The following is a 13,304-nucleotide window of genomic DNA, read 5'->3' on the forward strand; positions in this document are numbered from 1 at the left end:
CCTCACTTCTCAGTCAAACCTGCAATGTATGTACCTCATACACTGTATATTCTCTATCAATATTGTGAAATGAACATTAGACTATCCGAGTCCATTCAAAACCACACGCACAATGAGAGCCAGTGCATTAAATTGTCATAACGTGGTTTCCTGCCAGACATTTTGTCTGAACTTGAGTAAACAGAAATATGCTGATGTTATGACTATTCCAGCTGCTCCTCAACTGAGTGCTTTGTATTATTTGTGAATTTGAGTGTGAAAGCATACAGAAATAATGCTTTTCGCACTGGCTCTGTTACTGTCACTTTCACGCCTTGAGCTGCATTAAACATATACTTATTGCTCGTAAAATGTTCCATCACATCAATGAATATTACACTCAAACATTTACACTTGTGGATACTTCTTGAGTTATTGAAGGTCAGCACAGTGAAAAAATGGAGGCATGTATTTATACAGTATTTTGATGTGTGTATTTTCTGTAATTTAGGGCTCATCTGTAAAAGAGACCTTGGTCTCAGTATGATTCCCTGATAAAGTAAAGGTGAAATAAAATCCATATCGGATTGCAGTGTTTAGATAAATGGCTTTTTTTTAAGACTTTGCAATTCAAATGTAGGAATTGTCTTCTTTCATTCTATATAATGGAATGTGTAAACATAATTTATTATAGTTACTGGCATATGTACTGTAAAATTAAGGGAGTCCTTGCTTTTTTTTTACATAATTTAAAATGCTTTGGCATTTCTTACATTTAGATTTCTATAGGCAATGATTGATAACTGGCATTATGTTTATAGAATATAGATGTATTGTTGATCAGAGTGCAGCTGATACACAGATGAGACCAGTGTTGTGTGCGTGAGACAGAGAGGCAGCTGTGCTGGCTGGAGCCTCTGTGTGTTAGCAGTGATTTGGTCCAGCTCTCTGAGGCCCCCGGGGGGCTGGCTCCTCTGGGCCCCAATCTGTCACTGCTGCTGCTGCCCCTCATCAAGCTTGAGTAACCCAGCATGCCTCTCCATGCCCTCTCTCAAGATCTATGTCTCTATGTCGTACTGTGTGTGTGTGTGTGCATTTGTATGCGTGTGTGTGCGTGTCTGTTGGGTCTCGCTCTCTCAGCTGCAGTAGTTTGGCCACACACACCGCTTTTGCGGTCATACAAGTGTTATTTGTACAGATAGAAGTGTGTTATGATTAAATGCTCAGACCAGGCAGTCAACTGTGCCAAGCATGACACTGTGTACTTTGAGATTAAATCTTTCGTAGGATGACAGAAGGTGTTAAAAGAATAATGTAGTTACATGTGTTTTATGTCTTCTTATTAAGATTTAATGTTACAGTTAGTTTGTGGCTTGGCAAAATCAGCTTTTACACGTAAAATTATGTTTTTATATTGAAATTGACGGCATAGCAACGGCAAAAAATAGTAACAATGCATCTAATTAATCTCCCTTCTTAGGGTCAGAAGACCGGAGCAGAGAGGTACTTTCTGAAGGCCATCCAACTAGACCCCACTAAAGGAAATTGCTATATGCACTATGGTAAGTGGTACAGTTTGGGGTTTTTGGGTTTCTTTTGATTTACCAAAATGATATAAAGGTTATACTGTATACTAAGGTTAATCTTCTGACATGCCATTGGCCACATTGAATCAACCAAATAGTGTACTTTTGCACTACAACAAATAATATCTGTATGTTACACTGTTCTGACCTCATTCAACTCATGAGTTGAAATTCAAATTGAATTGGCCAAACCCCACAGGATGTAGAATTTTTATTTGAGTTTGAGTGGCAGGAAGTAGAATTGAATTCAGTGCAATTCAAAGAAATTCCACTCAATCATAAAACATGAGAGTTTCATTAAATCTGACAGGTCACACTTCCAGATACCAAAGAATAAATACATTTTCTCTGGAAACAATGTTCATATACTCTTTTAACCTTAGTGCTTAGAATAGACAATTATATTTCCACCAACCATTTCAGTTGTTTGGCTTCTTTTTGAAAGCATCGGGGTCAACTTGAGGGTTAATTAAGTATTTTTCCCTCCATATTGAACAAAATCTAAGTGATTATTGAAATATAATAACTTAGAATATTTGCTTACAGGTTTTGTTTTCCTTCATTATTCAGTTTAAGAGTTTGTCCTGAAAATAGTTTTTTTCAACAATACTGTATGTATATAACGACATGTTTGATGTTTTATGTACAAGATGCATATTTTTATAGACTAGACCTAATATAGAATAGAAACGATATTTGAGGTAGAATAGAAGAGGTATTTCCTTTAATTCTAATTCAAAATTGCAATTCTGTATCCTGTTTACTACTTGAATTGGATTTATAAAAAATATATTAAAAAAAAAAATCTGAATTGAGCCCAACCCCGAGAACAAGTCATTTCTCAGGACCACTCTCTCTTGTGGGTTTTTGAACCAAAGCCTATCCACAGAGACGCACACACACACACACACACACACACACACACACAAAGACACACATCTTGACTGGATCCCTTCCAGGTAGTTAGCAATGCTGGCTGACCTCTCTTCCTGTATTAAGGTTGTGTACGTGGCTGGTTGGGGAGGATAGCGTGAGGGAATATTCACACTATTGACCAATGAAGATGTGCACAGACGTGGAAAGAAGGAACGTGACAGTTGACATGCCTTTTCTGCTGAACACCATTTGATCTTACGAGAAACAACCAATTTGATCTCTACTAAGGTCACTTCAAGTGTCCTCTTTGAAATGTGGGTTTGAGAGCTAGTGCCAGCAGAAGAATTTGTGGTAATGTACCGTGTGATCAATCTTTCGTAAAAAATGTCTTGATATTTTAAGGAACAGCTTTCACGTATTCTTAACCACTCCAATAAAACAAGCGTTGACATATTGAAATCTATCCCCTGCCATAGCAGTGTTTCTAACATGGAGGTGCTCTGCAATACATTGGAAATCAGTCAGTGCCGAAGTGGTCTCTCCTTTACCTAAGACCTGTAGCAGCAAGGTCTACATTTCATCCGCAGCTATTTAGGAAAATATGCTTGGTTTCCACCAGTGGTCTGGGAGCATTGTACAGTAGTGGAGCTCACCAAAACCAACAGGCTATTAATTCCTCCACAAACCTGACCCTCTCCGAGAGGTCCGACCCCAGTTCATGCCCCCATCAGGGATCCACACTCTAGCCTCAATAGGATGGGCTACAAAGGCCCTGCTCTATAATTTCAGCTGCACCTCAGACATGCAGAACTCCAGCCAGGCCCGACGCACATGTCAGAGAAAAATATCTATCAAGATCCTCCTAATTGGACAAATGGACCTGAGCGATACCCAAAGAGCGATGGCCAAAGAGCGATGGTACGCTCTGCTTGTATCTTGTGTTTCAGCAAATCATTCGTAGGCCGGCCGCTGTCCGCCCTATCTCCACGGGCCAAACACAATATTCCCAGCAAGTATTCATCCCACTCTAGGAATACATCCACATACAGCATTTTAACTTGGTGTTTCTGTTCTCTCTGGCTGCTCCCAGGTCAGTTTTTGTTGGAGGAGTCTCGTCTTCTGGAAGCGGCTGAGATGGCGGAGAAGGCGGCGCGTCTGGACAGCGGGGAGTTTGATGTTGTCTTCAGTGCAGCCCACATGCTCAGGTGAGTGTTGGATGGGACGGACACACTGTGAGGGAGGGGAGGGGACAAGAGCTGGGGGAGGGAGGGAGAGCGTCTACGGTCTGTACACTTCATCCCAGGGATTACAGCGCTCTACTGCCAGTGTGATTTACTTTGCCGGCTGCTGTAATCCCCTTCTCTGTTGCTGCAGCGGTAGCCAGGGAGCTGCCATCTTGTCTTAGAACGCCACGCAGCTACGTGCCTCCCTCTGCACTCCCTCTGCTGTTTCTGGCTCATTCATGAAAAGCCCGTTTCAAATCAGAGCAAAGTTCAGCAGCGCGGCGTCTGACTCACAGTTCTCCTGGAAGCCGCAAGTTGTTGTGTTTGAGGCGCAAGCCGCAAGTGGAAATGTGTAAATAGAGGAACGTGCCAATTTACAGTATGCCACACAGACTGAGGGAGCTCAGCTTAGAGCCAACAATATTATATATACTAGTTTAGAGATGTCCCTTGTTTAGACTTATTAGGGTAAATCAGGGTTTATCTGTGTGAGAATTACTACTGCTGGCTGTGGGAAATTACAACTACTAAAATCGTTAATGCGATGTCTTGAATCATTGTGCTTCACTGAGGTAGTTTTTGAAGTTCACTTTCTTTACCAAAGACAGAAAGAGGCTGTGTCATGCAGTGCTATATAATGTCTTTATCCAGCTGGTTTTCACATGGTGGCCCACTGCACAGCACTCTGATCCAGGGGGATGTGCAGCACCACCAGCTCAGCTGGCCATGCTTTACAGAGCCTCTTCCAGGGTCCGGACCCTGGCTGATAAAGAGGGTCTCAGGCTGGGCTCAGCAAGGGGCTCCCCACCACCGCGCTGGCATGGGGTCTCGCTCCTCTGGAACTCATGTTCTTTATGTGTTTGTCTTGGAACCAAGACGTGAAAGGCCCTCGGTTGGTGGGGGATACTAGTGAATCTGAATAGGGAGGGTGGGGGACTGGGCTTTCAGATGTGAAAACCTTCTCTTATTGCTCTCTGGGGCCCTTGGTCTTTGACAAGTTTACTTCCTCACTATCCATTTCCCCCGGCCTTCTTTAAACAATCAGCACGTTATTCCAAACCTTCGTAGGGCTACGGAGCAGCGGCATCAGCTGGCAGGCGAAGGGAAGGGAAGGCTGGCTGAGTGCTGTCTCCCAGGGGAATGTGCTAATGCTGCCCTTTAAGTGCTCAAATCCCTCTGCATGCCAGACCCACCGTTCACTAGCTGTGTGATGTCACAACACACTTCCGGGAAGCCAGACTTGTTTGACAGAAGGAACAAGGAACATTTGTGTAACGTTTGTGTGTGTTGTTGCTCGAGACAGATGGGCTCGCCGTAGTTAGTACACATATCGTACACTGTCTGTTGTTGCTGAAGCAATTTGTTCATTAAGTTCGTTTTTTGAAACTGCGTTAGATGTACTGTGCTGCCGGCTGTTTGACTTGTGTGTCTGTGCGTCTGCACTGGGGTTAATAAAGCATCGTTAGATGACCAACTGTCAGGGCTCGACGACAGAGAGCTCGGCGGTCGTGTTGCTGATGTGAAATATGTTCCAACATTGTTTCATCCAGGGAGTTCTTTATTTTCATTCACTCATGATCCCTATTTTCCCTCCCTCTCTTCCACTCCATCCTCTTCTAGTTCTCCTCTCTTGCCTCTCTTCCCAGCAGCTTTATCTCAGAGGACTTGGGTCTAACCGACGGCAGAAGTTTGTCGTCTTCTCTCATTGTGCTCGCTGTGCTCTCACAAGCCACTACCCCCTGGCAATCCTTTGCCACTCGTATGAAAGATCTTGTTTGTCTGGTGACAATGGTTTGGCGGCTCTCCAGTTCGCCAGTCTGATAATGATATGTTTATAGACTTGAAAATTATATAGAATTAGATTAATTCTCGAGAAGAAATTCTATTCTGAATATGATTGCGGTTATCGCAACACATGGTTACGGTCACGGTTAGACACCAAACCCATATTTGTCATCGCTGCACAATTTCTGGTATGGGACACTATTTAAGTTACTTTTGAAAGACTATTTGTTAAACAGTTGAATGAGGTTACGCAATAAGTTATTGTTGAGAAAATAAGTAATACTGCTTTGAATGATGGTCATTTTGTGTGAAGTATTTGTTTATTCAACTCTTAGTTGATAAATGATGATCCATGCTGCTCAATTGCGGTGTTAGCTTGGGCTCTGCTTTCTCGAGTTGCACAAACACAGGGCGCTCTATTTTAACTGCCAACGCTTAAATATAAGAGTTGGCAGTAGCGCTATAGGTCCTGTAGTGTGTCAGAAATATGTTTTGCTATTTTCACAGCCGGAATTATGAGCACAATAGCTCACAGTAGCGTGAAAGGCTGGGTTTTGAGGAATAACAAGTTATAGGTGTGACGAGGGCTTGGCCACTCACTGGCCAATCAACATCCAGTGTTTGCTCAATAGCCTACTATGTTTGGAGAGTTGGCAGTCAACATAACATTGTTGTAATTGGCTTCAATGAGCCTAGCTTAGCCTACATGTCTTTACGCATCACTCTTCTCCTAAAATAAAAAATACTAGGCTCCTGTAAAATTGTATTGTGTGTATGAGGCAATAAGAAAATAAGAAAAATATAGCCTAGGCCTACCATTGGTACTGTATTATAGAACTGAATCATTTAAATACGTTCGGAGGAGCGCAGATTTGGTAACCGGATGAGATACGGTCTTTGGAGATGGGGATGGATACTTGAACAAGCTAAATTAAGTATGCAGGTAGGCATATGTGTGTGTATGTTTAAGAATGTGCAGTATATTTTCAATTCAAGGCACTGAAATTGAAATAGACCATTTAAACAGATTTTATGGATAGCTACTTTGCAAGGCCAGGATCAAAAATACAGTACATTGCTGTGGAACCAGCCTAGGCCTAGGGTAAGGGTAGCAGAGGGCTTGATATGAAACAGAAAACAAGCAATCAGTTTTTTTTTTAAAACAACATCTCTAAATAGTGTGTGGTCAGAAGCATGATATCATAAATCGCTTCTTTCGTACAATGGCACTTGTACAAAATGTGCACATGTCGACCTAAATGTCTTTATGCGTAGCATTCACACATCTATAAAAATAATAGGCTCCTGTTATTTGTATTGTTGTGCGAGGCAGATTCTCAAACAAAATGCTGTTGATATGGCATTATAGGAGAACTGAATAGTTTGGAGTAGCGTGTCTTTGGTAATCGGACGAGGGGTGCTCTTTAAAATGGAAATGGGTAGTCTACTTGAACAAGCATAATGAAGTATGCGGGTATGTGAATTGTGAATAATGAAAAAGCATCGGGGTAAAAATCTCTATTATATTTCACAGCACTCTCAGTAGACCATTTAAAACCCCTTTATTCTTAGGCTACTTGGCAAATGGCCAGGATAAAAAAAGATGTGCCTATGTGATGCTGTAAACCTGACGGCGGCAGGTAGCCTAGCGGTTAAGAGCATTGGGCCAGAAACCGAAAGGTAATTGTTTCTAATTCCCGAGCCAGCAGGTTGAAAAATCTGCTGTTCTGCCCTTGAGCAGGGCAGTTAACCCCCAACAACAACTGCTCCCTGGGCGCCGAAGACTTTGATTAATGCAGCCCCCCACACCTCTCTGATTCAGAGGGAAGACACATTTTGGTTAACCAGCCTTGATTAAGGCTGTGCTTTGCTTTGTTTTTAAACGAAATGGGGGGAAACCAATCATGTTTTTTATGATTCTGAATATGCAATTCTGTCATTTTAGTATTAGCAGAACATGTTTTAATACCACACAAAATTCCGAAATTACAGGCTAAGAATAGACAGAGATATGCCTATGTGTTCATCTTATCATATTTCTCTAATGTCAAATCAGTATGTCTTGTTTGCAAATAATTAAATCTAAGACGACATTAGGAATCTGAGCATGGTACTTTCAAAAGTTAGGCCCGACCATTCCACCCCAGACAGAGTACGCCTACCGACGCAGCAAAATGTCAGCTTTAATTGGTGGCTGCTCTTCTTCCGTGGCTTAACCCAACTAGAGAAAGTCACAAGTGTTTCCCTAAAAGCTGTCTTGGGTTTAAACATCTTCTATTGTATAGAAAGTGAATAGCTTAATTAGTTTATAGTGACAGAATTAGATTACTTCCCAAGCAAAGTACATGTTTTGTGTCTTCGGCTATAGAAGATTGTAGCTCAGCCTCTGAATGTCAAGGAAACGAAACAATGATATACCCATATGCATCACGTATTTCCTGGGTATTTGACAGCTTGTTTCGTAGCATAAAGCACCGCGGTCCAAAGCACTGTTGCAGATCACTTTATATAAACGATCCGTACAACAACAAAAAATCTCAATCTTAAGCTAACAAGGGGTGGGCCTATGCTTGTTTTCCATTTTCTTTAATAAAGGTAAGCCTATGGCATACCCTCTCATACCCCCTCAATTCCAGTCCTGGTTTAAACTTAACAGCCCTTCAACTGACACGAAGGTAGGCTTTTCAAAGAGTGCATAGTGGGTGGAAGAATTGGCTGACAAATCTATGTATATAGCAGCTATTAGACTCATTTTGTCTGTCAAACAGGTAGGCCTAACTCTTATTTCTTAAATAGGAAGAAATAGGCTCCAACACAAAGCCCTCTTGTTGTTAATAAAGTGTAATTAAAATGAAGGGTTGAAATAAATGATGCCTATTCAACATGGCCTACTTTCAGCACCATAAGCTGCCCATTTCCTATTGATTGTTTCAGCACCGCAATGTAAGTTACTAGAATCTGGCTTATTGTGAGGTCAATAACTCTAATAATTTAAATCAATTATAGTTGTAACAAGCTATCAAAGTTGACCTCCGGTCCTCCTTCTCATCTTTGTGCTCCTTCTCTCCTTCTCAAACTGAACAGAACATAGGCTATAGCCTAGTAAGCACACAAGACATTGCAAAAAAAATTTTTTTAGAAGAAGCCTTTGACTCTCCTCCTGAACTGCCACTGTAGGCCTACACAGCACAGCCATTGGTTGGGCAGCACACATGAAAAAGGTTTTGATCAGCAAGAGCAGAGCAGGCCAGGGCTCAGGGTTGGAATATCCATTGCAGTGTGTAATGCAGCCTAGTTTTATTTACACCATCCCAGCAGCTAACTTAGAAATATAACTTTGATCTGTGCTTCTCCAAGCATGCACATCCATAGCCTATAGCCTACTGTATAGGCTATTGTTCATTTGATTGAGACCACACTAAATAACCTATAGCACACTTGATATTGTGCACCCAGCGGAGAATCAGAGATGAGGGGTGGCGTCAGGCACACATCGACATATAGCCTAATAAGCAACTCATTCTAAAACACAGAGATTTTGACTTTGTCAATTGCAAATTGAATGTCCCTACCCTGGACTAAATTTAAAAACCTCACCTTGAGTGAAATTGAAAAAGCATGACCCTCTCCCATTTTCCTCCGGGTACCCATTCCGTACATTTCGACCCACCCCTTAAAGCTGTGTGAAATTGTCACTTTTGCCCTTGTTTTTAAATATTGCCACTCCTCCAACCACAGCGCAAGAAAGCTGATGTTAGACAGGTAAATTGCAGAACCAGGCATTAGGGCTGGAAAATGCCAGTGCCCCAGTTTTTACATGACGAAATTGCAAACTAAGGTGCATTTTGTCACAAGTCGAAAATAGAAACTATGTGTGTGTTTGAGTTTTCATAGTGATAACTTGTGAAAAACAGTGACACATGCCAGTATCCACACCTCCTACACAAAGGCCTTGGACTGAACTGTATCAGCAGTTATTGGAGGGAGGCAGGGCTCTCTGCACTGAGTAAGGATTCTCAATGATTCTCAATCCTCATTGCTGGATATAGTATGACAGATGCCGAAGCCAAGCTGTGTTCTTTTCTTGAGTTTAATCGCATGTCCGTACAAAACATCTTCACCATATCATTTCACACCACAGACTCCATCCCAGTCCCTCATACCACTACTGGTGTCACCTCACGGTGAAAGCATCCACCCATGTCTGTTGACCAGCCATTACCACTGTTGCTTAACAACATTGGTCTCAAAGGAAGCTTAATGGTGTTGTGTATCATTAGTTTTTTTGTGTGCATTTTTTGTTTTAGCATCTCAAATGTGACATTCTGATTTGGCAAAATGAAAATTGAATGAGGTAAACTCCTCCCTACCGCTGGATATTGTGGTGATTGAAATATTGGATTCTAGAGAGAACTTGGGTTTTTGCTATTATTAGAATTGCACGATGTATGCTGCTTTCAATAACGCAGACTGACATGAGAAGATGAGTACTGCACATTTATCAGAACTGCTTCTCTTACCTCTTGACCTATCAAACGTTATGTTCATATTCTAATCTTTTATTATTTCTCATTGTTGTTTCGTTATCGATAAAGGACCTGCAAGTAAGGATTTTGTTAGACGATGTATACCATGCATATCCCGTACATACGTCTTATAAAACTTGAAACTTGAAATCATAACGTGTTCTGATTCAAGTTCAACAAGAATATGACAGCACTCATTCTCTGCAGAATAACCTGTAGGTCAGGTATTAGTCTCTTTTGACAGACTATGAGATTTTGTTCTGGGTTCAGAGATAACTCAGGTATGGATATCTTCGGGATGTTGTCGTGCTAGTCGTGGAATGTGAAAGTGGCTGTATAGCGCTGCAATATGGAGGAGGATTCCTTAATATAGCCAGACAGGCTTAATGAAAGCCCTGTTCAGTTCAGATGGTCTTGCTTTCATCATTACGACTCGGGACTCCGGAGCCAGCAGTCGTTGACTCCGTCCTTGACTCTGTCAAAGTTAAACTGTTTGCAGTGAGACAATTGCTACCATCAGTGAAATGCAGCTGCGGGTTGTAAAAATGATTTCTGATTTATAGGAATATGAATAAACGGAAAAACTCTTGGCCAAAGGGAAAGAGTCACACAGTCAGGTAGGACAGTAATCTAAGTTTACTAGCGTAGCATATTGTGGATGGAGATGATGAGCATATGGAGAACGTTCTTGTTTTGACTGTAACTTTTATTGGAGAATCTACAGACTCTAAGTACTTCTAGTCTTCTGGGATTTGCAGGCTACCCATCTGTCTAGAGGTGCCTTTACCTTACATTACTATATTGTTTGCACTGCACGTTTTGTTGTTGTGTTTGTACAGTACAATTAAAAATCATGATATGATGCTCCCAATTTTTGTAAAGTACATAAACCTGCAACACATTTTCACATGGGTTTCTGTAAAAATCTCCTTCCAAGGCCTCCTTCCTAGTTTTCAACCCCAGCGACAGTACCAAAAACAATAGATGGGTTTACATAGAAGACAGGGGACAGGCCTTTGAAGTGATGTTTGTTCTTACTAAGGCAATGGTTGATGAGAGGCCTATTGTAATGACACGCAGGTCAAAGATCATGACACAAAGGTTGCGACCCAGGATATAATGAAAACAATCAGGCCATGCTGTACACCACTCAGCATGGAGGGCTGTCTGCTGAAAGGCCTGCAACAAATTGCCTGTTTCATTGACTCCTCTCGTTGCTACACGGCATTCTCCGCCGTGGCCTAACCTTACTGACCCCGTAGCAGCATTAAACAGACAGAGTTCAAGGTCTCTTATGGAACCCTCTGAAGTTCGAAGCAATAAAGATGAGGGATGATTGCTTTTTGTGCTTTCCTTTGCAGACAAGCCAGTCTCAACGACGCAGCCGAGAAGTATTACGGACAGGCAGCCAGCATAAGACCTAACGTGAGTACATCAACCTCTGTTGACCTATTATTACTCAACATGATGGACACTCTGTCTGCAATCACTGGCTGTGTGGCTCTCTGACCAATCACTGCTCTGACTGTTTCCTCACAAAGGCCTGCATTGTCAAGTCATCGGAGCTCTAAGGTTTGTTTGTGTAGCATCAATCAGGGGCTTCAAAGGAGGGGCCAGGGCAATTTAAGGGTGGTCAGATTGAAAGGAATAATGATAATAACACTTAGTCACAGGGCTTTGCTGTGTGGATAATGAATAGACTCAAGTAGTTGAGTATCATTTGACGACACAGATTTGACTTTGTTTGAACTACAGTGGAGGACATAATGTTTGGCCTCTGTGGTCTTAATGTTAGTTCCATCCTGATTAGAAGAAATCACTTGTCAAGGAGCAATCCGAGTTTGTCTGGACAGTGTCACCCGTCGTGATGTTTGATTCAGCCAACAGAAAAGTTTCCTGTAGATGTAAACGTACAACATACACAATTTACACAATTTGCCCACCGTGTTTATGTAATATAGAGTGTAAAAAAATGTGCAAATAGTTGTGTGCTTTCAATGGACTATCTTGTATTTGTGAGTCTCAAGATCCTCATTATTGTCATAATGTAGTTCAAAGCAATGCATTAATAGAGATAGGACACCAACGAGTGGAAGGTGAAGTGTGGAGCTCATTTCTATAATTCAGTGCTACTAAAGGTGAATTTAGATAACCCTTGTTAGGAAAAAAAAAAGTCAAAAAGTGTACGACCCTTAGTAGAGGCACTCTGTAGACAAAAACGACAGTCTGGCCAAATGGAGAGGAGGTGATGAGGGAGGGATAAAATGGACAATCGTAACATCAGTAGCCTATCAACATACACCTCACGATGTGTGCTGCGCACATACACACACACGCCACACTCGTAGCCTAGTTTGAGCAGAATATCATCTGTCGGGCAGCAAGAGCACGCAGCTCAAATAACTGGTTGTCCCTAGACTAGTTTACAGCGGTAGGGTAGTTCAATTGAACTAGTTTCTCATAATTAATTAAAATAATTCCTCAGTGATTCGTATTTCCTGCAACTTTCTGAAGAAGTAACGCCTGTTTGTGAGCTCCCATGTGTTGTGTTGCCAGTCAGCATACCGAAACAGTAATTTCTAAGGCTTTCCCCAAAACCCTTTCTAATTAAATGTTGACTCCAAAGTAGGCCTACCTGGCAGAATGATATCATGATGATTTGTAACCTATCAATCGGGTGGTAATTTGTTCTTGCAAACTCAGCCATCACATGTACACTAGGCCTACTGTACATTGTACAGTACAGAAACACCACTAGTGTCATGCCCTGGCCATAGAGAGGCTTTTATTCTCTATTTTTGGTTAGGCCAGGGTGTGACGAGGGTGGGAATTCTAGTTTCTATGTTTTCTGTTTCTATGTTTTGGCCGGGTATGTTTCTCAATCAGGGACAGCTGTCTATTGTTGTCTCTGATTGGGAATCATACTTAGGCAGCCTGTTTTTCCACCTTAGTTGTAGGTGGTTGACTTTGTTAATGGCATGTAGCCCTAGTAAGCGTCATGGTTGTGTCTTGTTTTTGTTGTTTCTTGTTTTTGTTGACGACATTCAAAATAAAAAGAAATGTACGCTCACCACGCTGCACCTTAGTCCGGTCATTTCCCTGACGACGTTCATGACAACTAACCAAACATATGGTGAATTAAAGGACAACTACACCCCTCCCAATGTAGAATTGCAGGAAATTAGCTTCAAAATAACATACAAAATCCTAAAGCCCCTAAATTAAACTTTTGGTGGTGTATTTTATTAATCTCAAGGAACAAATGCAGGCTCCAGTCAGCATTTTAGCATTTTTGATATACCATGACATTTGAACAATTCAACCCCTGG

The 13,304-nt window shown here is 41.6% G+C and overlaps 1 protein-coding gene across 1 annotated transcript in view; it reads left to right on the forward strand.

Moving 5' to 3' along the window:
• The window catches only part of LOC139407243 (transmembrane O-mannosyltransferase targeting cadherins 2b), a 167,879-nt gene that overhangs the window by 140,368 nt on the left and 14,207 nt on the right, over positions 1-13,304 (forward strand). Inside the window, exons 9-11 of the mRNA XM_071150848.1 lie at positions 1,460-1,541; positions 3,532-3,646; positions 11,337-11,400. Of these exons, the coding sequence (XP_071006949.1) occupies positions 1,460-1,541; positions 3,532-3,646; positions 11,337-11,400 (261 nt within the window). The remainder of the gene's footprint in view (positions 1-1,459; positions 1,542-3,531; positions 3,647-11,336; positions 11,401-13,304) is intronic.

Source organism: Oncorhynchus clarkii, chromosome 1, assembly GCF_045791955.1.
Source record: "Oncorhynchus clarkii lewisi isolate Uvic-CL-2024 chromosome 1, UVic_Ocla_1.0, whole genome shotgun sequence".
NCBI classification, from domain to species: domain Eukaryota; kingdom Metazoa; phylum Chordata; class Actinopteri; order Salmoniformes; family Salmonidae; genus Oncorhynchus; species Oncorhynchus clarkii.